The 27,206-nt window shown below is 36.3% G+C and overlaps 2 protein-coding genes across 2 annotated transcripts; both read right to left on the bottom strand.

Moving 5' to 3' along the window:
• Nucleotides 1-12,716: 12,716 nt before the first annotated feature.
• Nucleotides 12,717-21,070, bottom strand: LOC103972801 (uncharacterized). Its single transcript, XM_009387163.3, has 6 exons — nt 20,721-21,070; nt 19,533-19,614; nt 19,402-19,433; nt 17,758-17,999; nt 13,035-13,271; nt 12,717-12,941 (listed from the first exon to the last, which is right to left on the bottom strand). The coding sequence occupies exons 2-6, from the start codon at nt 19,583-19,585 to the stop codon at nt 12,933-12,935; spliced, it is 573 nt and encodes a 190-aa protein (XP_009385438.1). The 5' UTR covers nt 19,586-19,614; nt 20,721-21,070; the 3' UTR covers nt 12,717-12,932.
• A 530-nt stretch (nt 21,071-21,600) lies between these two features.
• Nucleotides 21,601-26,691, bottom strand: LOC135629528 (protein CYSTEINE-RICH TRANSMEMBRANE MODULE 11-like). The gene is made up of 3 exons (XM_065137028.1): nt 26,532-26,691; nt 26,199-26,445; nt 21,601-21,906 (listed from the first exon to the last, which is right to left on the bottom strand). The coding sequence occupies exons 1-3, from the start codon at nt 26,575-26,577 to the stop codon at nt 21,858-21,860; spliced, it is 342 nt and encodes a 113-aa protein (XP_064993100.1). The 5' UTR covers nt 26,578-26,691; the 3' UTR covers nt 21,601-21,857.
• Between the last annotated feature and the right edge of the window lie 515 nt (nt 26,692-27,206).

The following is a 27,206-nucleotide window of genomic DNA, read 5'->3' as shown; positions in this document are numbered from 1 at the left end:
ACTAGAGGAGGGGATTTCTCAAGTGATTGCTATAGCGTTTTCCCACTTTTCAGTTGTCTGTGCTTGTGTTTATTAACCAAGGATGAGAGGGATATTTATAGGCTCCAAATGGATTTAAACTTGGAGCTAAAACTAGTCTCATCCCGGGTCTTCCGAGTACTGGTGGTACCACCGCTAGTGCTGGGCGATACCATCGCCTACAGCACTGACACTAGGTAGTACCATCACCCAGTCTAGTGGTACCACCGCTTGACATAGTTTGGGAGACTGTGTTTGGGTGGTAACACCACTTGACATTGGGTGGTACCACCGCTCAGTTTGGCGGTACTACCGCCTATCATAGTCTTGGAGACTATCTCGGAGATTGAGCCACTGGTAGTGCCACTGTTTGGACTAGTGATGCCACCGCCTAACCCAACTTTTGGGTCATTGAATGGGCCTTTCTCTTGACATAAAATAACCCCACTTTGGGCCCAATTAGCCCCTAATTATGTTAGCTTAATTACATTTTAAACCAACCTACTTATGACCTAAACTAACTCGATCTAGATAAATTATTACAAGCAAGAATACTAAGTTGTCCGGCATGTCATTGGTTTATCGGTGTTTCATCCAATCCTTCACTGTGTCGTCCTCTTTTGCAGCCTTTTGCCCAATTGACATGTTGACCTCTGTAACTCCGATCTTCTTGGTGCAATGTCCACTCTTCTAGGCCCGATGCCCAAACTCATGGTATGAAGCCTTCTGCTGACATGTCGACCGATCCTCCAGCTCGATGTTCAATCTTCTGACTTGTTCCACTCTGGCCCAACATTCGATTCCTCCCGCTTCAATCAATTTGCCTCTCCTGATTGAAGCTAGTCCTGCATTACTCAAAATGCAGATTAGATCATAACATTATTAATTGGTTTCATCATCAAATCTAAGATTCAACAATCTCCTCCTTTTTGATGATGACAACTAATTATTGATGGAGTTAACCTTAACTCCCCCTATCAATATGCCATATTGATAGAACCTTTAAATTCAAAAAATCATGTATGTATAAAAATATTTCATATCACGCATGATTCAAATCATTATCCCAAATAAAGCAAACTTGAATTCAAAAGGAATCATGACCTTTGAATTCATGTTAAACACTTTCGATCATAGTGATCAAATGCAATATATCATATAAAAATTTTAATATGTTTGTGCATCATTATAGTTTCAAATTAAAACATACATAATTTCAAAACCTTACATTTCATCCTTACTTCATACATGATACCAAAAATAAATCAATCATCACTATGGGCATATCATACATGATGCGAAGACATTAACATACATGATGCGAAGCCATTAAAGTTTTAAGCATTTAACATTTTATGCATTAAATCAATATTTTGAACATGATACCATTTCTCATTTCATGATACCCAACATTTATCATTTCCATGCATGATGTTAAAACTTTGATTATGATATCATTTATCATTTCATGATACCAAACATTCATCATTTCTCATGCTTAAATCAATATTTTGATACCAATCATCATTTCTCCCCATTTGTCATCAACAATAAGGAGAATCATTCAACAATGTAAGTGTTTAAATGCATGTTAAGTAAATTTTACACCAATTTATCTAAGCAAGCAAAAATGAGAAGTTAAGCAAAAACTTTGCATGAAAAATGAGAAGCTAGCATTTTTGTGAGCTTTTTGGTTCTTGCTAAGATATGCAAGTTTCTTTATTCCTTTGTCATAAAAAGATAAGAAGAAGAGGAAAAACAGTAAGGGAGAGAAATTCATTCTCCATAAAAAAAAAAATCTAGAACCAAATTCATGAAAGGATTTGAATAAAGTCAAATCCATAATAAATGAGTTTCAATGAATCAAGCTTCTATTTTAGCAAAGAGAAAGGATTCATTAAAAGTATCAAGATGTCCATACAAAATCAAATCCCTATTCTTTCAAATTATCATCACATACTAAAAGTCCATGAATAAAAATTCTTCTTTCGTGAGAAGAGTGAGAAAGAATTCATGGGAAAGTATCATTAAATGAAGGATAAAAAATCAATGAATAAAATTTCATAAATCAAATCCCTTTTCTTGTAAATAGAAGGAAGAAGGATTCAAAAGAATTAATTAAGTCATTAATCCAAAAATCCATGAATCAAGGCTCTTCTTTTGCAAATAGAAAGATGATCTCGATTTAAAAAGAAAATTCAAGTTACGAAGAACCGATCCGAAAAAAGAATTTATGCATTTGGAAGATTTAGTATGCATATTTCTCTTCTAATGAAATCAAACTGTTCGTAATTCAATTTTAGATCATCAAATCATCAAAATCACTTTAAAGAGATTCATAAAAAATAACATAAATATATTCATTAATCTCTTTTTGAAAAATCGATAAGATAGTGATAGAGAAATTTTTAATAATGCATTCTTATTTTAGTTGTTTCAATTTATGTGATTGATTTTATACAAGCATGCCCAAATTTTTATTTTTTGTTTTTATGTCAAAACCATGCATCATGTTTAAAACCAAAAGACAAAGATAAGATTCATCATAAAAGTCACCAAAACTTCAAATTATCATGCATAATTAAATCATTAAGCATGGTACCAAAACTTTTAATATTTTTATTACGTCTTACATCATTATACATCAATAAATCATCATACATGATTTCATTAAACATAAAGCATTTTCAATCAAAATCATTTTGTTTGTAATGCATTTTTCTTTTTAAATGAATCTAACTTTTCATGCTTAGTGCTAGGAGTTAACCTGTAATTGGCATACTTAAATTTTTAATTTTTTTAAAATCAATAGCATGATAATTTTTATATTTTTATATTTTTATGAACTAATTTAAAAACAACTCATGAAAAGCATCAAGTAATTTCAAAATAAGGTAAATACATTTCAAGTGAGTTACATACCTTATTGTGAAAGGCCACATCGTCTTTGTTGGTTTGCTCCTCATCTTCAGATGGGCTCGATTCATCTTTTGGCAACTTCTTCTTCAGTTTTATATACTCATCTTTGGAGTGACCCAGCTTCTTACATTCATAGCAGGTAGTTGTGTTCTTTTTAAGTTTGTTTTTTTCTTTGATTCTTGTTTCATGAACTTCTTAAGCTTTATTGTTAAGAGTTCAAAGTCATCATCACTTGAGCTATTGCTCGAGTGGTCTTCTTGAGTTCTAAGTGTCAAATCCTTCCTATTCTTTGGAAGGTTATTCTCATATTCATCAAATTCATCATATGCCTTGCATGTCATTTCATAGGTCATCAAAGACCCAATAAGTTCTTCAATCGGAAAATGGTTTAAGTTCTTTGCCCTTTGTATGATAGTTACTTTTGAATCCTAGTTTTTAGGGAGAAAATATAAAACTTTATTCACAAGTTCAAGATTCAAAAAACTTTTACTAAGATCTTTTAAACTATTGATGACATTTGTAAAACAGGTGTACATGTCAATGATAGTTTCGCTTGGCTTCATTTGAAATAATTTAAAATCATGCTTCAAAAGATTAATTTTTGAATCTTTAATTCTGTTAGTGCCTTCGTGTATAATTTAAGAGTGTTCCAAATATCATATACAGTTTAACAAGTTAAAATATGATTAAACTCATTTTTATTCAAAGCATAAAATAAAACATCCATAGCTTTCATATTTAAAAAAATAAATTTTTTTTCAAAGTCATTCCATTCATTCATAGGTTTAGAGATGTTGGAAAGCCAAGTTCAATGATATTCCATAAATAAAAGTTCAAAGAAAGTAAGAAAACTCTCATCCGAGTTTTCCAATAAGTGTAGTCCGTCCCATTGAACATAGGAGAACAAATGATAAAGTGACCCTCTTGAAAACAAAAAAGGGTCATTTCTCTTGGGTGTTAAACCAAATGAGAAAAATATGGCTCTGATATCAACTATTAGGATCGAGTCGGCACTAAGAGGGAGGGGGTGAATTAGTGCTTACATTAAAATCACCAGTTTTGAAAAACTTTCGTTCGATGAAAATTGATATTGGAAATGTATTAACTTGAAAGTGTTCTGAAGAATGTAATGAAAAAGTAAAGCACGTAAGACAGTTTGCAATAAAGGTAAATTACACAAATAGAAATGTAAACTAAGTTTTATAGTGGTTCAGTCATCGTGACCTACATCCACTCTCGATTCCTTTTCCGTCAAGGCAACCAGCATCCACTAGCAATCTTCTTTCAATGGGTGAAGATCAACTACCCTTTTACACTCATATTCTCCTTTTCACAGGTTTAGAAAATAACCTTTTACAAGCACTCACTCCTCCCTAAACAGAATTCTAAATTTTAGAACTAAAGGAGGGGATTTCTCAAGTGATTGCTACAGCATTTTCTCACTTTTATGTTTTCTATGATTGTATTTGTTAACTAGGGATGAAAGGGATATTTACAGGCTCTAAATGGATTTAAACATGGAGCCAAAACTAGTCTTATCCCGGGTCTTCCTAGTACTAGTGGTACCACCGCCAATGTTGGGCGGTGCCATCCACTAGCGATCTTCTTTCAACGGGTGAAGATCAACTACCCTTTTACACTCCTCTTATCCTTTTCACAGGTTTAGGAGACAACATTTTACAAGTACTCACTCCTCCTTAAATAGAATTTTAAACTTTAGAACTAGAGGAGGAGATTTCTCAAGTGATTGCTACAACGTTTTCTCACTTTTAAATTCTCTATGATTGTATTTGTTAACTAGGGATGAGAGGGGTATTTATAGGCTCTAAATGGATTTAAACTTGGAGCCAAAACTAGTCTCATCCCAGGTCTTCCTAGTACTAGCAGTACCATCGCTAGTGTGGGCGGTACCATTGCCCAGACTAGCAGTACCACCACCCAATCTGGTGATACTACCACCTGACATAGTCTTGGAAACTTATGTCATGGAGATTGAGCTACTGGTAGTGCCACCACTTGACCCAACTTTTGGATCACTGAATGGGCCTTTCTCTTGGCTCAAAACAGCCTCACTTTGAGCCCAATTGGCCCCTAATTGTGTTGACTTAATTATATTCTAAACTATCCCAATTATGACCTAAACTAACTCGATCTAGATAAATTATTACAAGCAAGAATACAAAGTTGTCCGACATGTCATTGGTTTATCGACGCTTCATCCAATCCTTCGGTGCATCATCCTCTTTTGCGGCCTTTTGCCCAATCGACATGTTGACCTCTACAACTCTGATCTTCTTAGCGCAATGTCCGCTCTTCTAGGCCTGATGCCCGAACTCATGGTACGAAGCCTTTTGCCGACACATCGACAGATCCTTCGGCTCGATGTATAATCTTCTGACATGTTCCACTCTGGCCTAATATTCGATTCCTCCAACTTCAATCAATTTGCCTCTCCTGGTTGAAGCTAGTCCTATGTTACTCAAAATGCAGATTAGATCATAACATTATCAATTAGTTTTATCATCAAAATCCAAGATTCAACAGGTGGTACCACCTAGTGTAATGGTGATGGTACCACCCAATACTAGCGGTGGTACCACTAGTACCCTGAGAACCTAGGATGAGACATTTTTTGGTATCATTTTTGGAGTTATTTAGGGTCTATAAATATCAATTTTATCCCTGCTTAGCATATAGAACATCTTGAATGAAAATTAGTGTGAAATGTTGTTGTAATTCCTAAAAGTTCCCTTTCTCTAGCTCTGAGTTTTTAATTCAATTTAAGAGAAGGGTGAGAGAATCGTAAAGGTTGTCTCCTAAACCTATGAAATAGAGAAAAGGGTTGTAAGAGGGTAGTTGGTCTTCGCCTATTAAAAGAAGATAGTCAATGGACACTGGTGGCCTCAATGGAGGAGGAATCGAGAGTGGACATAGGTTATGACGATCGAACCACTATAAATTTGGTGTGTATCTTCTTTCTGCTCTTCATTACTATTATTTTTTTGCTTTAACTACTTATTACATTTACTCTAAGTCAAGCACACTTCGATATCATTTTTGATATAGTTTCATCAAATCATGCTTTTCCAAATCATTGAAGTTTTTCAAATCGACGTCATTTTCCTAAAAGTACTAATTTACTTTTAGTGTTGATTTTGGTCTTAATAGTTGGTATCAGAGCCAAGGGTTTTCTTGTTTGGTTAAACACCTAAGAGAAATAGCTTTTACTAGCAATCGAGAGTCTTTATATCACTTGTCCTCCTATGTTCAATGGGACAGACTACACATATTAGAAAACTAGAGTGAGAATTTTTTTACTTTCTATGAATTTCGATTTATAGAACATTATTGAAAGAAATTTTGAAAAATCTTTCAAACCAATGAACAAATGAAATAATTTGGAGAAGAAGACTTTCTCTTTGAATGCTAAAACGATGAACACTTTATTTTGCGCTCTTGATAAAAATGAATTTAATCATGTTTCTATATGTGAAACTACTCATGAGATTTGGCACACACTCAAAGCCACACATAAAAGCACAAGTAGGGTTAAAGAGTCAAAAATTAATCTTTTGGTTCATAGCTATGAGTCGTTTCGTGTGAAACCAAGCGAGACTATTGAAGATATGTACGCTTATTTTATGGATATCATCAATAGTCTAAAAGTACTTGGTAAAAGTTTTTCTAATTTTAAACTTAATAAAATATTAAGATCCCTTCCAAAAAATGGGGATCCTAAAGTAACTACAATATAAGAAGGACTTATTAGATCTTTGATGACCTACGAAAGGACATGTATTGCATATGATAAACTTGAGAACAACCTTCCAAAGAACAAGAATGACTTGCACTTAGAACCAAAGAAGACCACTTGGGAGAAAACTCAAGTGATGAAGATGATGACTTGGCACTTCTTACTATTGAATCTCGGATTTTGAAGATAAAATCAATTGATGAATTAATGATCTAATCTATATGTTGAGAAAAGTGATGTAGGACTAACTACGATTGTGAAAAGGCAAAATAATTTAAGAAGAATCGAATGTTGGGCTAGAGTCAAAGATCGAGCATCAGGTCGGAAGAATCGGGGGATATGTCAAAAGTTCGGACGATGCGTCGGAAGCATGTCGAAAGCTCATCGGAAGATCGCTAGGAGTGCATCAGAAGTTTCATTGGGAGTTCAGATGAACAATTGACATATCGGACAACTAGGATTGCTTGCATTATAATTGTTTAGCCCTAATTATCATAGTTAGGGTTTCAATTTGAGTTAGTTTTGGGAGAAATTCTACTAACTCAAATAAGGGCCAATTGGGACTAAATCAGGGCTGAATTGGGTCGGATAGATGGCCCATTCTGTGACCTGGAGCCACATCAAGCGGTGGCACCAGTAGGGCTAACAATAGAACCGCTTGAGACTCATACTCCCAAGCTATCTAGGTGGTGGTACCACCCAGACATAGTCTCTCAGACCATGTCAAGTGGTATTACCGCCTGACTAAGTGGTGTTAGGATCAAGTTGACACTAAGAGGGGGGTGAATTAGTGCTTACGATAAAAACTTCATCGATTCGAAAAACTTCAATGATTTTAAAAAGCTTGATTCGATAAAACTCGTATCAGAATTGATATCGAAAGTGTGTTTCAGTTGAAGTAAATGTAATAAGTAATTAAAAACAAAGAACAATAGTAATGAAGAGCGAAAAGAGAGTGCACACCAAATTTATAGTGGTTCGGTCATCGTGACCGACATCTACTCTCGATTTCTTCTCCGTTGAGGCAACCGACATCTACTAACGGTCTTCCTTTAGTGGACGAAAACCAACTACCCTCTTATAATTCTTTCTACTTTTTATAGGTTTAGGAGACAACCTTTTATAAGCCTCACACCTTTCTTAGATTGATTACAAATCTAAAGAAGGAGGAGGAGGACACTTAGCACTTTTTCAACACTTCTATAACCAAAATCTCTAGATATTTGTTCACTCTTTTCGTGCTCTTTTATGCAGGAAAGAGTGGGGTATTTATAGGCCCCAATGACTTCAAAAATAAAGCTAAAAAGTATCTCATCTTGGGTTTCCGGGTACTAGCGGTACCATCGCCTGCAAACTAATACTAGGCGGTACGACCACCTAATAGAGCCTCGGAGAACAGGCTCTGACTGTACCACCACTTGACAGGCCAGTACCACCGTCGAGTTTGGGTGGTACCACTACCCAGACCACCTGGGAGGTCGAGCCTTAAGCGATTCTATCACCAGCTCCATTGGTGCCATCACCAAACGTAGCTCCAAGTTATTGAATAAGTCATCCAATTAGCCTAATTCAGCCTTGATTAGGGCCAGTTGGCCCCTAATTGAGTTAGTGAAATTTTTCCTAAAACTAACTCAATTTGAAATCCTAACTATGATAATTAAGGTTAGACAATTATAATGCATGCAATACTGGTTGTCTGGCATGTTAAATGTTCATCCAAACTCTCGACGAAACTTCCGACACACTCCTGGTGATCTTTTGGCGAGCTTTCGAAGAACCCCGAACGAACTCTCGGTGAGCTTCCGACGTATCATTTGAACCTTTAGTGTATCCCCCGATTCTTCCGTCCTGATACCCGAACTTGACTCCGGCCCAACATTCGATTCTTCTTTAATTGTTTTACTTTTTTCGCAATCGTAGTTACTTATGCATCACTTATCTCAATACATGGATTAGATCATTAATTCATCAATTGATTTTATCATCAAAATCCAAGATTCAACAAGCGGTGGTACCACCTAGTGTTAGTGTTAGACTGGGCGATGGTATTGCCCAGTGTCAAATTGACAAGCAGTGGTACTGCTAGTTGTCAGTTTGGCAAGCGATGGTACCACCCAATACTAGTGGTACCTACCACCAGTACCTCAAAAACCCGAGATGAGACCATTTTTACTTCAAATTTGAATCCATTTAGGGCCTATAAATACCCCACTCATCCCTGCTTGGTTAACACATCAATTGAGAACAAAAATTGGGGAAAACACTATTGTAATCTTGTGAGAATTCTCCTCCTCTAGCTCTAAGTGTTGATTTCAGTGTAAGAGAGGGGTGAGTGACTTGTAAAGGTTGTCTCCTAAACTTATGAAAAGGAGAAAGAGTTGTAAGAGGGTAGTTAGTCTTCGGCTATTGAAGAAAGATCATCAGTGGATATCGGTGGCCTCAACGAAGGAGGAATCGGGAGTAGACGTAGGTCACGACGACCAAACCACTATAAATCTAGTTTGCACTTTTTTTCTGTGTTTTATTGTTATTACATTCTAAGTTAATTGCCTAGTTCACTTCCTCTAAGTCAAGCACACATTCATTATCATTTTCGTCGAATGAAATTTTCAAATCTACGTGATGTTACGAAAGCACTAATTCAATCCCCCCTCTTAGCGTTGATTTCGGTTCTAACACTTACAAGAAAGTTTAAAAAATTCTTAAAAAAGAACAAAATAAAACAAGACATTAAGAATAAAAGTGAATTAAAAAAGGATCAAATAATTTACTATGAATACAAGAAGCCAAGACACTTCAAAAATGAATATCCTCAAGTAAAGAAGAAGCAACCAAAGAAAAAGAAAGCGTTCAAAGCTACTTGGAATGACTTAAGTGCATTTGAAGACGAGTAGCCTACCAACAAATAAGAAGTTACAAATTATACATTAATGGTATTTAGCAACGAGATATGTAACTTAAACGAATCTTCTTTATCTTATAATGAATTATTCAATACCTTTAATGATTTGTTTGATGATTTTAAATTAGTTAGTAAAAAGTATAAATTGTTATAAAAGGAGCATGCTTCTCTTGTTAGTGAATTTGATAAATTAAAAATTAAGCATAATGATAGTATGTTATCTCCTTGCACTAAGTGTGAAGAGATAGATTCACTTAAGAAAGAAAATATTTTATAATAAAAATATTAGAAAAAATAAAATAGATAATAAATATCTAAACATGATCCTTGCTAATAAGGGTACTTTACTCTTTGATATCAGATTTATAGGCTTGAAAGTTCCAGATCTAGTATAGTTGGTCATCAGGAGTGGTAGCCAACCTTACGCGAACTATTGAGTGTCGATAGAGGATTATCCACTCTCGGTGTCATGAGAGGAATTTATCATGTATTCTTGCTCATACAAATCCCTAGCGAGGGTCATTCGGATTAAGAGAGAAAGAGTTCTTTGAGAGAATTTGATTAGAACGAGACTCGAGCAGAAATCGGTTGTGATGATAGTGGTGTCACTGAGAGCTGTGCGTGGCTATTATAGATAAGGAGAGTAATGGCGAGAGATGAGGGCTGCTCTGCATTTGCGTCAATGTCGACGTAGTTACCAAGCAGCTCTCATCTTTAGTCATCACTCTTCTAATCCACAATAGCTACTCGTGGTCTCCGACGATACCATCATCCGTCATCACCAATACCTCGACGATGTTGTCGTCCATCATCATTGAAGCTCCACCATCAATTTAAATGTTTAAATTAGATTTTTACCCTTTATTTTTATATTTTCATTCGTAAAACTAATAAGATTAGAATAAATGATCCAGATATTTTAATTTCATAACTATAAAAATATCAATAGCGTCACTCATGACATGCATCTATGCACGAATGTATTCTTTTTTCTTTGATCCATTTGACCTAATTTATCTCTTTCTACCCTAATTTACATCTTCTTTTCTAACAACCAAGAACAGTAGTTAGCATACTATAGCGGGAAAATAACCGTGAAATAGTCGTCATCAGGAATCACTTTTACCCTATTTTCTGATTTCCAAAGTAATCATTGAAAACATCCTGCCATCGTTTTGCTCAAAAAAACCTAACAGAGAAAGACATGGGAGAGTTCACATAATAGCAGAATAATCGTCATCAGGAATCACTTTTACACTATTTTCTGATTTCCAAAGTAATCATTGAAAACATCCTGCCATCGTTTTGCTCAAAAAAACCTAACAGAGAGACATGGGAGAGTTCATATAATAGCAGAGAGAATTCCTCATCCAATGGAAACCAAAAGTATATTCCCAAGCAGCTCGCATCATTGAAAAGGAAGCTTAAACGTTTGCCTCCTCGGATTTCCTGTTTGATGTAACTATGAGATGGTTGTAAGCTACGAGGAAATGACACACCCAAAGAGATGCATTGTTATTATACGAGGATTGAGGTTAATAAAACATTACAAGAATTTATGGCAAAAAGTGAATAAGATGGATCATTTAATTAGTTTATTGAATTTAAAAGTTCTAATTTTTATTGAACTCTGTTGGTATAGTTCCACTTGCCTTGGTCCGTAGGCTGACACAACTTGTAAAAGCCAACTCATCTCTCTCTCTCTCTCTCTCCTTCCGTCACGAGCACCTCCCTCCATGGAATACGGAGCATCCGATGCGCAGCAAATTTGTATTTGATTTGGATTCTTTTTCTCGCCTATACTAACGAGACTCTAATCGATTGAGAGGGAAAATGAAATCTTCGATGGTCTTTATCGCGATGCGTCATTTCAATAAACCATCTCAGAAAATTCAAATTGTTATTAATTCGTCCAAAATTAACATTCTTACTGATGATATAAGAAGAATCTTCAGTAGGCTTACTGTACGATATCACATGGATCAAATGTTTCAAAAAGATTTAGAAACCCCATGAATCTCACATAGGTGCGATCTTATTTATCTTCATGAGCAGTGACTAAACTCTTGAGTCTAGCATTGTTAGACTCTATGGGCTACGTCTCGTCTCGAAATATATTTATATTTTTAATATACAATTAAAAAAAGATTTGAGTGAATATAAAATTATGAAATACTCTGAATGTTTGATAAATAATAGATAAAAACTATATTTTAGATTTGTATTGACATAAGTATTACTTGATAAAATTATATTTCAAACATTCATTGAATATTTTATGATAAATTTATCCTTCTAATATTTTAAATATTTATTTAAAAATATATATTTTTTCATTTAAATTAATATGTAAAAAATAAATAAGTATAGTTAATCTTATAAAAAAATGTATGGCCCAAATATATAATAAATAAATAATGCAAAAAAGATAAATAAATATAAATATTTTTAAGAATAAGTAAATAAAAATATCATCTTATAGAAAACATGTATCATATTAGTTTTTCACTAAATCATTTTGACAATATTATAATCTTAAACAAGATCATAGGGTACTTTCAAAAATTAAAAAATTGTATTAACATTCTATAAATGTTGAAATGCTTAGCAACATTTGAGGGTTTATAATGCAACATCCAGGTTAGATATAATTTAAAAAAAAATTATCAAATATCAATTCACATTTAAAATATACATTGAGCTGCCAATGCACATTTTAAATATATTCTCAAATACACCCTAAGTCCCTAGCATTATCATATACTTATCGTCTTCTCAATTTTAATTTCTATTCCGATGTTAATGAACACATCATTATTCTCTCTTTTTTTTCCTCAATTAATTTATCTCATCAGTCAAACGGGGGAGGAAAAGTTGAGTTAAAAGATGGGTGGGTAGATATTGAAGACACCGATACAGTCTCAGAGGACAGCCCTGGAGTCGGTAGGAATAGATTCGACGTAGCATAGAGAATAGTAACTGTTCTCTAACAGAAGGAATCGCATTGCAGATGAAGTAGGTAGTAGATAGCATGAGAACATTGTATCATATTAAAACCTATGATTCATTTATTATTTACATTTCCAACCATTCAAAAAAGAATAACATATTTAGAGACCATGATTAAAGGAAAAAAGCAGTGCAACAGATCTTCATGGAATTAGAACTTACGGATTCAACATCATCTAATCACATGGAAAATGTTATAGGAATGTACAATACTACCCAAACATCAAGGCACAGTTTCCTAAACATATCAAGAGCCAGATATAACTTAATAGAACTAATGTTAAGGCTTCACAATCAAGATGCTATATTTCTGATGCTCTTCCCGAGGTGTCATGCTTTCTGCAAGTTGCAACAGAGGCATCATTTGAGGCACAGCACGAGCAATATATGACAACAATAGAGATGCTCTTACGAAATTGCAAAACCACTTACTTGCATTGGGAGATACAGTTTGAACTCCTGGGGGAGCTCTTCCTCTGAGTAAAGTCGATCCGAGAAGTAAATTCTTCTGAGTCGGCAGTTTGCATGGACCTGCACTCTAAGAGTCTCGACATAATTTGTGCCATATGCCCTTCTCGTTAGATCGGCAAGATTTAGTTGAATGTTGTTCCAACCATCTTCCAATGTAAGAGGCATGGTGCAAATAAATGGCTTTACCCGTGTTACAGACTGCATCACCAAAACATTCACAAGTTGGAAAATTTTGTCTTAATTATCTTTCCCATAGATAAATTACACAAGAATCATGTCCTACAACATCCAGTTGATGATCAAAATTTAAAGTTGAAAATTCAGTCAACATACGAGGAACAAAAAGGATAAGGGTGAGAATTGGTAGAATGGTATGGTTAGTCCTTTACGATTTGGATGACCAATGCATGAAGACAGCCTCTTTACTAACAAGGGTAAGATGCATCGGCCCTCCCTAGACCTGTGTTGGTGAGAGATTTATTCACCCATGAGAGAAGAATGCTAAAGACTTAAAGCTCAATCTACAAGTCCTATGGAACTTTTTGATAGATTTCGTACTTGAATGTATCTCCATGTATCAAGGAGATATACGAACAAAAAGGCAAGAAAACAAAAATAAGGATTTTGTGCTACAGGATCAGTCCCCTTCTTCATGCATTAATAATAGTCAGCAAATCCTACCTCCAGTTGACTAACTGAAAGTATACCGTTGTCAACACCATCTCATGCACAAAAAGAAACTAGGACTTGTTTAGAACAAGGTACTAACTTGAAAGAATTTGGGAATCCAAAGAGATGAATTTAAAATCATGTTGATAGCACAACCATGAAAAACCCTAAGTACGCCAGAGTAATCTCAGCAACTATATTTGTGGGAAACGCACAAAATTTTCTGGACCAATCCGACCAAACTGATCAGTCAGGTCCCTTTTAATGTTTTTTGCATCACTGTGGCTGATCAAAAATCACTTAACAGCATTTACATCCTTTTCAGGCTCAGTCCAGGCAATGTGATGCAGGGAATGAAAGAGGGGAGGAAAATAAAAGCCATCGTTGGCTCTCACCTCCCATTCATCTTCTGTCCCATCTTTGACTTCAAGCAAAGAAATATTCATTAAGGTAGGACAAAGTTAGGAAAAACAGAGATCTAATACCAAAATGGGCAAGAACAGATGTAAGCTTTTTATGGAATTCTAAGCTTGCTAATCACTTGAGAACTAGAAAACATGCTCATACAAAATTAATTTCAGGCTCATACTTGTCAAATCAACGAAACATATCGGTGTAAGTTTTACAAAATGGGCAAGCACTCTCAACTATGATTGTCATTGGGTGATTATGATATTGTTCTGCAGTCCACACTCCAACTCTCTATGGTTATATATTGGGAATGTAAGACCTCCTAACCTAACCAACATCATCAATATATGCATTATTATCTATCCCACTGTCATCTCCATGAATCTCACAAAGAGAAAAGTCTAAGTAAGAAGTCTTGTAATTCAAATCAACACAAAACTAGAGCTAATCAGTATAGATCTAGTTTAGATATATGTGGATCTAGCCTACATCTATGTCAATTTCAATCAGATTTGTGACCTTGGTCAGATCCAACCAATGCATTTGGATCCAGATCTGAAAAGATCTCAACTAAATCTGAACAAATCTTGGCCAAAGCCAAGCAGATCTGACCTACAATGAGATAGATCTACATTAATATACAAAACTTCAACAGTCTTTTATGAGAGGGAAATGCATATATTTAGAATAAAAGCGACAATGTAACCATGAAATCATAGTGATTTAAGAAGCGCTAGGCGCCAAAAGGCGCCAAGGTCCAAAAACGTCCGAGGCACTAGGCACTCGCCCGAGCGAAATAAGACGCTAAAATATAAAAATATATAATAAAATTAATAAATATAATTATTTAAAATTTTAAATAAAAATATGCTATTAAATTAAGAAAATCTAAGATACAAAATCACAATGTCACATTAACAAAAAGTTTCAAATAAATAAAAATTAATAGTATTAAAATCAAAATAATATATTATTAATCTATTAACAGTATTGAAAATTAATTATTTCAAATAAACTTAATAATATTAACAGTATACAGTATACGTATATTGTTAAAAGGAAGTGTAAAGGGGTGCTGAGCCTGCTGACTAAGAAAAGAGGAAGTGGCAGCGGCGAGCGATGAGCGGCGGCAGCGGCAGCGGCGAGTGGCGACAGCGACGAGAGGCGAGCGGTGATAGCGGCAGCGACAGCGGCGAGCAGCAGGATCGGGATTGGCAATGGTGAGGGTTAGGGTTTGGTTGTCACTTATATCAGTTTTAGTTGGTTCAACATAGACCGAACCAGGACCGAACCAGACCTAAAATCTTGGTTCGGTCGCCTTGGTTAACCCGGGCGCTCGCCCGAAGCGCCCAGCGCCTGGGCTCGAGCAAGCGCCCAAGCGGCGCCTGTTTGAAGCGCGTCGCCTGGGAGATTAGCGAGGCGTTCAGGCCTCGCCTCGCCCGAGCACCTAGGCGAGCACTCGAGCCCCTTTTAAAATCACTGTGAAATCATGATCTTAAGATGGAAAATTTTAAAATCAAAGCTCTTCTAATCAACAAAAAAAATGACACAAATTGAATCTGAGCTTTGAATATATCTAATTCAGAGAAAAATGTGGAAGCTTTCTTGAGTTTGAACCTCGATTTGCTAAAGTTCACGAAAGATGGAGGTTTCTAAGTGATATTTAAATAATTAAAAGATTGAGAGAGTTTAAAGAGATATTGAGTGAGAGGACAGTGAATGAGGGAAACTCAAGTGGAAAAGGTTGAGGGGTAGGGAGGACTGGGTGACCATATGGTAAGCTTACCATCCTAGCATAGACGATTGTCGCATGGATGCTTTTCCATTGTTTTTGTAAGCCTAGACAGTTCGCATGGCTGTGCAATGATTGCTCGCCATTTTCACATGTTGCAACCTAATTTTTCAAGTCTATGGTACGATGCAAAACATCAGCCATCTCAACACCCTAGAACCACCCTAGTAGCACAGGGCTGGATTGACCTCTAGGATAGTGTTGGGCTCTGATTTGGAAACACAAGCTTGTATGCAAAGTGTGCATAGGCTTGTCGAACACCCAAGCACCCAATTAAGTGATCGTTGATATGTGGCTATCTTTTTTTTTATTCGAAGTCTGTATTTCTTCTTTCCTTCCAAGTGTTTGCTGACTTACTTGAATGTTATGAATTTGAGCGAGATATTGAGACTTGCTTGTTAAAGCCAAAAAAATTATAGAGAAAGAATTGTTATGGTTGAAACGTGCCTCAATATCCTCGAAGCGAGCATAAGGAACTCTATTGAGGCCAATGACGACTCTTTGGGGTAGAGAACTCATAAGAGGAAGCGGATTCTCGGATCGACCTAATGGAGTCTCGAGTCAACTAATTGACGAAAGATACAAAGGAGTCTGTGCAACACCAACTAGATATCGTGACAGATCTCATGGAAAGAAAGATGATACCTAGATGGCTCTACACGTGAGAGGGGGCAACACCCATATTGCTTTGACACAATAGCTAAAAGCACTTGAGCCGCACTACTATTGGGGTGCAAGAAACATAAAGGAGCTCGAGAACTTTTTATGATAAAAAGCAATACTTCAGAGCAACAAGGCTCGATTCTGAGGAGATCAGAGTGACAATTACGACGATGTACCTAAATGGTGATGTGAAACTTTGATGGTGCACCCGAAAGGAAGAAATCCAACAAGGATGGTGTTGGGTGGACACATGGGAAGATTTGAAGCACGAGTTGCAAACTTAGTTCCTGCCTAAGAATACCGAATTTGTGGCACGTCGAAAGTTGAGACAACTCTATCAAACCACCTCCATCAGAGACTATGTAAAGAAGTTTTCAACACTGATACTGGACATATGGGATATGTACCTTCATCAGAGACTATGTAAAGAAGTTTCCAACACTAATACTGGACATATAGGATATGTAGAAATACAAATTGTTAAGCTTGCAATTCAAGAATTTGTCACAAGGGTATCATATTTATAGTCATAAATATGAAATGAAAAATGTACTACCTTATATTAAGCAAACATAAGCTTACAAAAGTCTATTGCTATTGTAAAATGTGAACTTCATTATATAAGGATATTGTTTCTCTTGATTAATTAAAAAGTCCTGACATAACTTTGGTTAATGGATTTAATTATTTTGCTTCTAGGCAATCATATTCTATAAATTACAGTATTAAAGTGAAAAAATGAGATTGGATGCATATATTTGTTATGCGTGGACCTAGTCAGGTCAAGTCAAATATACAAAATATAAGGAATAGATGTGTGGCACATTAGGAGGACATGCCAAAATGTGTAATGATCATGCCACTATACCTAAACTATTCAAACAAGCACCCATATGTTTAGGAAAATGAAAACACTTTTGTCTCTAAGTGGAAGTTAAATAGAATATGGTAAACCATGACTAAGTGGAAGTTAATCAAACAATGAAGAAACAAATGAAATGTTTCACCTATAACGTAAACCAAAGACAAAAAGGTTGATTGCACCATAATGTGACAATCAGATAACTCCAAATACAAGATATAATATCAACTAACTAATAATTTCAGACAAAGAATAAAAAACAGAGAATAAATAGCAAAATTGCACACCTGAAAATTTGAAGCTCTAAAACGGCGGCGAACATTCTTATCATCCAAAATCTGAATCTCAAAGGTAAAATACTTCTTCAGATTTTTTACAATCATAACCAAAAACGGAAGCTTGATACCAAGTGTTGCAGATGGATCAGCAGGACAAGTAATGTAAGTTGACTGCACATTTGAGCCAACTATTTCAAGCACATTTGACTGGATATCGTCATCTTGTAGCCGTCTAACCTGTCCATTGACAACTGCAACGCAAGAGAATCTTATATTTAAAAATTGTTACAGGTGTGCGTTCATGTTAGAGGGCAAAACCACCAGACACCATACTCTTTTAAGAGATTTACTACATAGGTTATATTTTTTTACTTTAAAAGTCAAATACAGTTTAAAGAGATGTAAAGAGTAGCATGTGTACTTGAGAAGACATAAATAGGGAATGTGCAAATTTTAAATCACCCAAAAATGTTAAGAGAACATATGGATGGTCATTTGGCTCTCCAACGGCAATAGTACATACTGTTACATGGATTTAAGTTTTGGACATGTGAAACTCAAAATCAAATATGAGTTACATAGAAAACAAGGATATATATAATCATGAGCAGACTGAACTTATCTATGGAGAATAAATTGAACTGCATAATATGGTAAATCTATAAGAAGTATTTCCTTCTGACCCATCAAGGCATAGGATTCAAGGGAAATATTTCCCTTAGTGCAACAAAAACCATTTATGACAGTGGGCAGACCTACTAGCAGCTGCATCACCCGCATCAAAGACATGATTAGGAGACAGCGTTGGTAGAAGACAGGAGCTAGAAGCCAACAACCTTGACAAGGTATTTACAAGCCATTTTGAACTGGATTTTCAATATCTCACTTTTTTTTTCCTACTTTTGATTCTTAGTGCGAAACGTCAGCACGGCTCACCAGTATCAAATGCACCCTAACATTCACATATTCATGGCTTTTTAAAGGCATTCATTCGTTCCCAAATGGAACACTGGTAAACTGCTTTCATTGTACCAATATTGAATAATACCCAATATAAGTAATCCTTTACATAATTCCAAGACTACCTAAGAAAGTTTTCAATTTTCCACATTCTCACAACATTAGAAAAAGTTCTTATTATTTTTAAAGACCACTAACATATTAAAACATTTCATCTGCAAAAGTGAAGAACCTGATTATCAATTTGTATCAATTGTATCAATGTCAAGAGAATTATGGCTCAGAGTGTCAGCATGTAGAGTTCCAGAAATGACCAGCATGGTCCATATGTCACTGGAAGGTCCAGAACATAAATCCAGAGTTAAAAAATGATACAAACTTCCATCCAAGGGTGAAACTGTGTCAAACAATATCTGTATGAGTTCACTCTCAATCTGAAAGAGATCAGGTATGCTTATATCAAGCTGCATCAAAAAATATGCACGAGAACTCATATCCATGTGTATCTTTCATATATTAGCATTTGGTGGCCTGCTGGTCAGTCCAATCCCTTTTCACGACCATTTCCAACCATCAGAAGTGAATTTTGATGATTCTAGCTCTAAGAAAAGTGGAACTGCAGTTTTACCAGTGATGCTAATATTTCTATATGCATTACCTACCCCTTCATTACAATTGAGAAATGAGTATTACCTTCTTTGTCCCATATTTGCAAAGGTTTGCTCCTGTAAAAGAAAAAAAAAGTTAAAAAGTTTACGCAAGAAAATTTGCATATTTAAGTATTTAACCAATATTAAGGATAAAATAATCAAGCATGGACTTACCCAAGACTGTAGAGAATAGATAAGAACCCAGATTGGAATGTGTTCTTGAACATATTGTAAAACCAGTTGAGAACAACTACAACTACAAAATGATTATTGATTAAAACCACAGAGAATAACATCAATGAAATTTATGTACGAACTTTAATAGTCATCCATAAAAAGAATTATTGACAAAAAAGTAGATAGATCATCTGTCTTCCATATGTTAAAAGTTCTCATAATTTTCACAGAATAATCTTCAGTTTCACAGTACAAAGACAAATTCATCAGTCTCATGATTGGTAATGTTTCCTTCACATATATAAGTTACATCAGTTGACCATTACCCCAAAAATCTAACCAGACTGAAAATGAACTGAACTAAATCATAGATAATCAAATTAACAACATTCATAAAACTGAAATGAAGAAAGATGTGATTAACTTTTCATCAGACTCTACTAGTTTACTATTGTGCCAGAATAAAGGTTTCTGAAAATCCAAATATGATGTTATGTACTTTCTCATTCTTTTTATTGAGCATTTGATACCTACATGTTCAAAAGAAGAATCCTACTATCTAACTAATATACGTCACTAGATTGGTCTTCGAGGTGTAATTAGGCCAGCAAATAGATAGGACCTGGAATGAATCAGGGTCAATCTGGATCCCATAAGAAATCTAAAAATGCACCAAACTTGCTGATATCTGATCCACATACAATCCAATTCCTATCGGCAGTTGTGATAGGGGAGTCGAATCCTGGCAATTAATTAAGTAGTTCGTTTACCATGGATCATAATGAACACCAAGGTCAAACTAGTTGGAGAATTATGTCAAAGAACAAACTCAAACATTAGATTTGGCATCGAACGAGAGCAGTTCTTTTTTTACTCAAATTCAAAAAGGAAAGAAGCCATGACTTAAGAAAGCAATAGACTTAAACATGATAAGTTATCTTAATACCAACGAAGCTGAAAAAGAAATCAGATACTGAGGTTCCTACTGAAATAGTTACTAAATACTCGTACATGATTGACAAACTGGCTTCCCCTTCTTTTATCTCACCATTCATGTTTTTAATTACGAACAGGACAATGATATTGAAATTATATAAAAAAACACTTGGTTTTATACCCAAAAATTCTACACTGCATAAAACAAACCCAAAAGAAAAAACACGGAAAAGATAAACAAGGAAGAACCTCGATGATTGAAAGCAACGATCCAAAATCCGATGAAATGGTGATGGCAAACCGCCAACAGCCGGCGATTGTGGGAGGTACGGAACGTCCAGAACAACCGGCGATACTGGTCCTTCGTCGCGTGCCTTTTGATGGTGTTGGCGGCGCGCCGGACCGAGGTGACGTCTGGATGGAGAGACAGCAAGTTTCGCCGACCCAAGACAGCGAGACGGGGCGGCCGGGCGGGCGGGCTGGCAGCGAACGAACAGCAGGTTTCCACCTCGACGAGAGGGGTGGTACAGGTGGTCACACAAGGCGCGGATGATTGGGGAAATTTTTTGATCTAGGTTTAGGATCGAGAGGTCATGACGGGGTACGCGTCGACAGTGTGGCGACTCGATTCGGATTCAAATCCAACCGATGAAATAAAACCGATTCGTTTTACTTTTTAAGACGGGTTAGGATTGGGAAACTTAAAGCCGAGCTCCACCTGGATTGGGTTATGGTTGACCCAATTTAACTTGAACCCGAATCTAGCAGACTGGATATCAATTAAATTGTGCTTATGGATTTGAAGTTCGGTATGCCTACGGCCTAAGACAGTGTCAACCGACAATTTATAGAAGTACAGTTTGCCAGAGTCGTGACATATTTTGAGTGATTCTTTTCTCTTTTTTTTTTCGAACACCTGATCTCAGGATAAAACACATTGACCCTTTAAGCACCGAGCTAGTGCATTTGTTGAATACAAGAAGAAGACAAAATTTAGTACCCTATTATGGTATTGGTGTCACATTCCACAATTTCAATTTTCCTGTAAAGTGACCCATTCTCTTAAATGTGTATCATATGGTCGATATATTAAAGTTAGCCACCTTTCATGTAATAACCAAAGAGACCATACACAAACTTTTATATTCATTGCACAAGTTGCAGTTTTCGCCTTTAACATATCAAATTCTAAATATTATTTCTGTTAAAGCTGTAATTAACAAACAAGAGGGCCATAATACAATAGGAAGCAAGCAACACTGTAAACCAAGGGATAGGACTTCGGAGCGGTATTAAGCTTTAGAGCTTTCGATCACTAGTATTCACCAAGAGCAATGACGGCAAAGTTGAGATAATCGAGCTGACTGTCGATTGATAATAGTCTTTTCAGAAGCAGCACTCTTCCAGTACACAGCAGCAGCAAAGGGCAGCCAGGCTACATCAGGAAGAAAGAACACTATTAGAAATCCAAGCCCGGAAAGTAATAACATTCCAAGGACAAGTAGTTCTGTCCATATTAATGAACAAAAAAGCATCATCTTCACTATTAAATAAAACCTCATAGAAGTAGCTAACTGTTCATTGATCACGTTGCTTAAAGATCTAACTAATGAACCTTACCGTCAATGGGTTGATTCATAAAATCTCATTCTACATCACTGCAACTTCAAGTACACGAGTCAATTCATAAAACTTCATTCTACATTAGTCTCACAGTTGAGCACATGAGGAGTATTGATGTCACAACGTCTAACCCTATATAATACTTTTTATCAAATAATTGTTCAGGTTTTGCCATAACTATATTAGCTGTCGAGAATTGTTTATATAGTCTTGTTCACGGTCTTGTCTTTTAAGTTATAACCAATAGTCCAACTCCTTGTGATTTTTGAGATGAGATTCCACTAACAATTACACACATAACTAAGCATTATGAAATGTAAGTACTGAAAGAAAATGCCAATTCATCATCATATCTTTATAGTCAACAACAAAAACAAGAAGCCATGTGTCAATGATTTTGGGTCAACTGAAAAGTTGATAATTATGCCATACGATTTAGATCAAGGAGAAAACCCATGGTTTTGTGGTACCAATGTGTTCAGAAAACTTAAGTGCAATTAGATGAGTGATAACCTGGCATATGCTTTTAGAAGACTCATTAGTTGGTGGTATAGGTAAGCAGATCACAAGAATACCTTGGTTCAGAAATTGGCCATCCACTTGAATGATGTTAGAAATACTGTGACGAAATGGGGATTGAAAAACATGTCTAGTACGATACATTCTTTATTATGGTTGATCACTCAATATCTTAAGGCTTCACTGGTAATAGTAGAGGTGCAGGAAAATGTTAGATGTCATTATCGAGGCATGTATAGGTGTTACAAATAATTGGGCCCAAGAATCTGAGCAATCAAATTATGAGGAAGACATCTTTTTGAAAATTTTGAATATTGTTATTGAGGAAGACATTTTAAAATATCCTTCATAGCAGGTATACTTGATTGCAGTGACACCATTGTAGAAATATTTCAAGGTGGTGAATTACGATGATGACAGAGAGGAGCATCAAAACACTTGTACCAGAATTCCAAAATGCAGTTTATGTAGCACTGTATAGCTTAAAAGTCCTCAATAAGGTTCTATTGCATCAACTTGTGAATTACAATATGCACCAACTCATACTCGAATCATGAAAATAGAGTGGCATATGTGTTTTGTTTATCTTTTTTTATTATTATTTTATAAATATAACACATGGTGGAAGTTAATACAAAATTAATCACTTCTAATTTTACTCAATTATTATTAGATAAACAGATTCATGATTGACCATAAATTCTGCCCCATTACTTAACCTGGCTGTCACAGATATTTCCCCATTCATAATTTAAACTAGACTATATGTTTCTTTCATTGCATTCAAATAATCTATTTGCCCATTTATAATCTAAATTAGATTATGAACTTCTTTATTTTTTTATTAATAATCTATTATTTGTATACTTTGATATAACTGCATGTGCAACCATATAACGCAAAGGCGCTATTTACCACCCCTGCATATTGTTGGTTGCAGCAAATAGGTGCCTTCATGTTGGTGTACATGATGATGCTGATTTTCAGGAAGATTTTATTTCCCACTCGTTTTAATATTAGGTTGGGTATAGATGTGCACAATGATAAAGATGACTAATAACAATGTGTCCATTGTTGACAAAAAATCATTACTGAAGACTTCTGCAGTACCAGTGATTTAAAAAGCGCTAGGCGCCAAAAGGCACCAAGGTCCAAAGACGCCCGAGGCGTTAGGCGCTCGCCCAGGCGCTCGCCCGAGCGAAGCGAGACGCTAAAATATAAAAATATAAAATATAATTATTTAAAATTTTAAATAAAAATATAAAAATATATAATATAATTAATAAATATAATCACATTAACAGTATAAACCTGCTGACGGAGAAACGAGGAAGCAGCGGCGAGCGGCGGCGACAGCGGCAACAGCGGCGAGCGACGACAACGGGAAAGGGAAAGGGAGCGGAAGGCGCGAGCAGCGGGAAGGCTCGCGGGAGGGCTCGCAGGAGGCGAGAGGGCTCGTGGGAGGCGCGAGCAGCGGGAGGGCTCGCGGGAGGCGTGAGCAGCGAGAGGGCTCGAGGGAGGCACGAGCAGCGGGAAGGCTCGCGGGAGGGCTCGCAGGAGGCGCGAGCAGCGGGAGGGCTCGCGGGAGGCGCGAGCAGCGACAGCGGCGAGCAGCGGCAGCGGGAGCAGCAGCGAGCGACGAGATCGCGATCGGGATCGAGAGCGGCAGCGGCAGCAGGTTAGTGTTGGGTTAGGGTTAGGGTTAGGGTTAGGGTTAGGGTTAGGGTTGGGGTTATATCGGTTTAGTTGGTTCGATTGAACCAACTAACAACCGAACCAGGACCGAACCAGACCTAAAATTCTGGTTCGGTCGCCTTGGTTTACCCAGGCGCTCGCCCGAAGCGCCCAGCGCCTGGGCTCGGGCGAGCGCCCAGGCGGCGCCAGTTTGAAGCGCGCCGCCTGGGACATTAGCGAGGCGCTCGGGCCTCGCCTCGCCTCGCCCGAGCGCCTAGGCGAGCGCCCGAGCGCCTTTTGCAATCACTGTGCAGTACATCATGAGAGATTGTAATTAACGATAGAAAATCTATAGTTGAGGATTATCTAGTCATGTGCATTAAAGTTTGGGCCTAAAAGATTGTTTTTGAGAAAATATTTGAACACTTTCATACAACTGATGCATTCAAAGCTGTTTACCAACAATATTTTACCAAAAGCATAACCAAGTGTTAGAAGCAACATTAGGAAATGATGTTGATATGATACATTACAGCATCTGGAATGTGAATATCAAATCTCAATATGATATTTTAATCTATTTGGAGCTAAAACAATGGAACTTCTCAAGAACAAAGTCTAAGGATATATGGATGGAGGATGAGATAAAAGATCTAATTCAAATATAGGCAACAAAATCAGAACAAATGACCCCAAAAGGACAAAACCGATAGAATTAAGAATTAAGTGGCCATAAATATCTAAATTGAGCAAAATAATTGGTTGTGACTCCAGTCCAGGATCTACAAATCAGATAATTCAAGATTGAGACCAACTTTGACAGCATGTTAAGAAGGAAACAAGAGTTTAGCATTATTATACAAAGGACTTGACATGGAATCTAAGGATTTTTAACTTCTGATGAAGATTAACAAAAAAGAAAAAATAAAAAGAAGGATAAAGATTAATCTCACACTCAGATTGTCCCAGATGACACCAACACCTCACACAAAAGAAGAGTTATCATATTTTATGTTAATCTAAAATGTCTTATACAATTATTCACTTCATTAACTTTAAGGCATTATTTCTGAGAAAATTTCTAGAGATCAACCAGAATAGATGCTAAAAAATAGGAGCCATCATAACTAATTCAAAAATAATAGGAAGGACATAAACTTAATAGTCTCCGTGGGCAGATAAAAGATGAAGGGCTGAGGTCTAATCAATAGCATGCAGTGCTATTTCGATTTAAGTCATAAGAAGCAGATGATCCAATGTTTTTTGAATTTCCCTGCATAGTTTCTCAACAATTTTCATAAGAAGCAGATGATCCAATGTTTTCTGTATTCCCCTGCATAGTTTCTCAACAATTTTTATTTTCATGAAGGCATACACAGTAACCAGTACAGAGTGGACAGTGTCCTTTAACAAGATCTTTCCCTGATTTAAACAAAACAACCTTTTTTTTTTTTCCAGAAGCATTGATACTACACTCTTATTGCATAAACATTCACTGTCAAACTTGTGATACCAATTCCGTTTAATAATTCATGAGATCTGCATAATTATATGAACCAAATATCCATCTTTTCCTCCTAAATATACCAGGATCAAAGAAAGTATCACTCACTCTCAATCGGTTGTCTGATCTATCTACCTCCAAGATATTTTCTCGCTATCTAATCAAAACAAAGTCCTTCAAATTAGTACTCATCAATTCTAAATCTTTAATTATCCAAAACTTAGAACAAATTGGTTTTTCTCCATTTTGAAAATTACCACAACTCCAGCAATTATCGAAGTCAATCCGGAGCCACAAACATTTGATATGTTAAAGAAGAAGCCCAATCAATCTAAGACCTTAGGTACGGGAAATTGGACATCAAAGAAAGGGAAAAAGGGCACGAGATGCACAAGAGCGACGCATACCATCCTTTTAAGAAAGAGAGGCCGGCATCATCATGGCTGTGGTAGTAGGGATGGGATGGTGGAGGCGGAGGAGGCGGAGGGGGAGCGTAGTCCTCATAGAAGTACCCCTGGTACCCAGGAGGGCGCGGTGGAGGATAGCCGCCGGGTGGAGGGTAACCGCCGGGTGGAGGGTAACCGCCGGGTGGAGAGGAAGGCGGAGGGTACGGTGGAGGAGCTCCGTACGGTGGAGGGTAAGGCGGCGAGTACCCTGAAACCAAATCAAGCGAAATTAACCACCGTCATCGTGTCATCTCTTGCACACAAGAATCGAGAGATGAAGGCAAGAAAACCGACCTGGCGGTGGGTAGGCTTCTTGAGGAGGAACTTGCTGGTAGCTCATTCCGATGGCTTTGCGGAGTTGGGAGCAAGTCGGATGGGGTTGGTGCAAGCAGCGGGGGAGGATGGCGACGGTGGGTTGATCTAAAAGTGTCCAATGGGCCGCTCCGTCGAATTCGGTGCATCACATGATGTTGGTTGGCTGGCATGATGCGATTGGTTGCAGAATTGGATACTTTCTCTTTTGTTTAGGGTCCATAATTGAATAAAAAACCGGCAATTTTTTTTTTCTTGCAGTGCTTTTTTTTTTCCTACAAAGCATCCTAACTTTCAATATAACAAAAAGAACCTTATTTTATTTTTAATATGTTTCTCTTTTGTCAATCTCATTCAATTGAACCATTTTACCCACCTAACACTAAATTCGGTCCAAAAGAAATAATAACTAATGCTATTTATATTAACTATATTAATGGTAAATTAGATATATAAAATTAATCTTGAAATTATAAAACAGTAAAATTATGATAAAATGATAAAATAAAATAAAATTTAAGCTATTAAATATAAAGTAAAAAATAATAATATAATAATATTATATGAGCATTTTAAATAAATAATATTTTTTTCAAAAATAAACAATGAATGCTAAATATTAATTGGACCCAACGTCAAAATAGTTACACATCAAGT

Source organism: Musa acuminata, chromosome BXJ3-1, assembly GCF_036884655.1.
Source record: "Musa acuminata AAA Group cultivar baxijiao chromosome BXJ3-1, Cavendish_Baxijiao_AAA, whole genome shotgun sequence".
Classification (NCBI taxonomy): Eukaryota; Viridiplantae; Streptophyta; class Magnoliopsida; order Zingiberales; family Musaceae; genus Musa; species Musa acuminata.
Note: the sequence above shows the minus strand (reverse complement) of the source record. Positions and strands in the feature narration are given on the sequence as shown.

Coding starts and splice junctions, on each gene's coding strand:
- LOC103972801 (XM_009387163.3), bottom strand. CDS start 19,585: ATGTTCAAGAACACATTCCAATCTGGGTTCTTATCTATTCTCTACAGT. Junction 19,434..19,532: donor TCTATTCTCTACAGTCTTGG/GTAAGTCCATGC, acceptor TTTCTTTTACAG/GAGCAAACCTTTGCAAATAT. Junction 18,000..19,401: donor GCAAATATGGGACAAAGAAG/GTAATACTCATT, acceptor CTTGCGTTGCAG/TTGTCAATGGACAGGTTAGA.
- LOC135629528 (XM_065137028.1), bottom strand. CDS start 26,577: ATGAGCTACCAGCAAGTTCCTCCTCAAGAAGCCTACCCACCGCCAG. Junction 26,446..26,531: donor AGAAGCCTACCCACCGCCAG/GTCGGTTTTCTT, acceptor ATTTGGTTTCAG/GGTACTCGCCGCCTTACCCT. Junction 21,907..26,198: donor CTCTCTTTCTTAAAAGGATG/GTATGCGTCGCT, acceptor TTCCTGATGTAG/CCTGGCTGCCCTTTGCTGCT.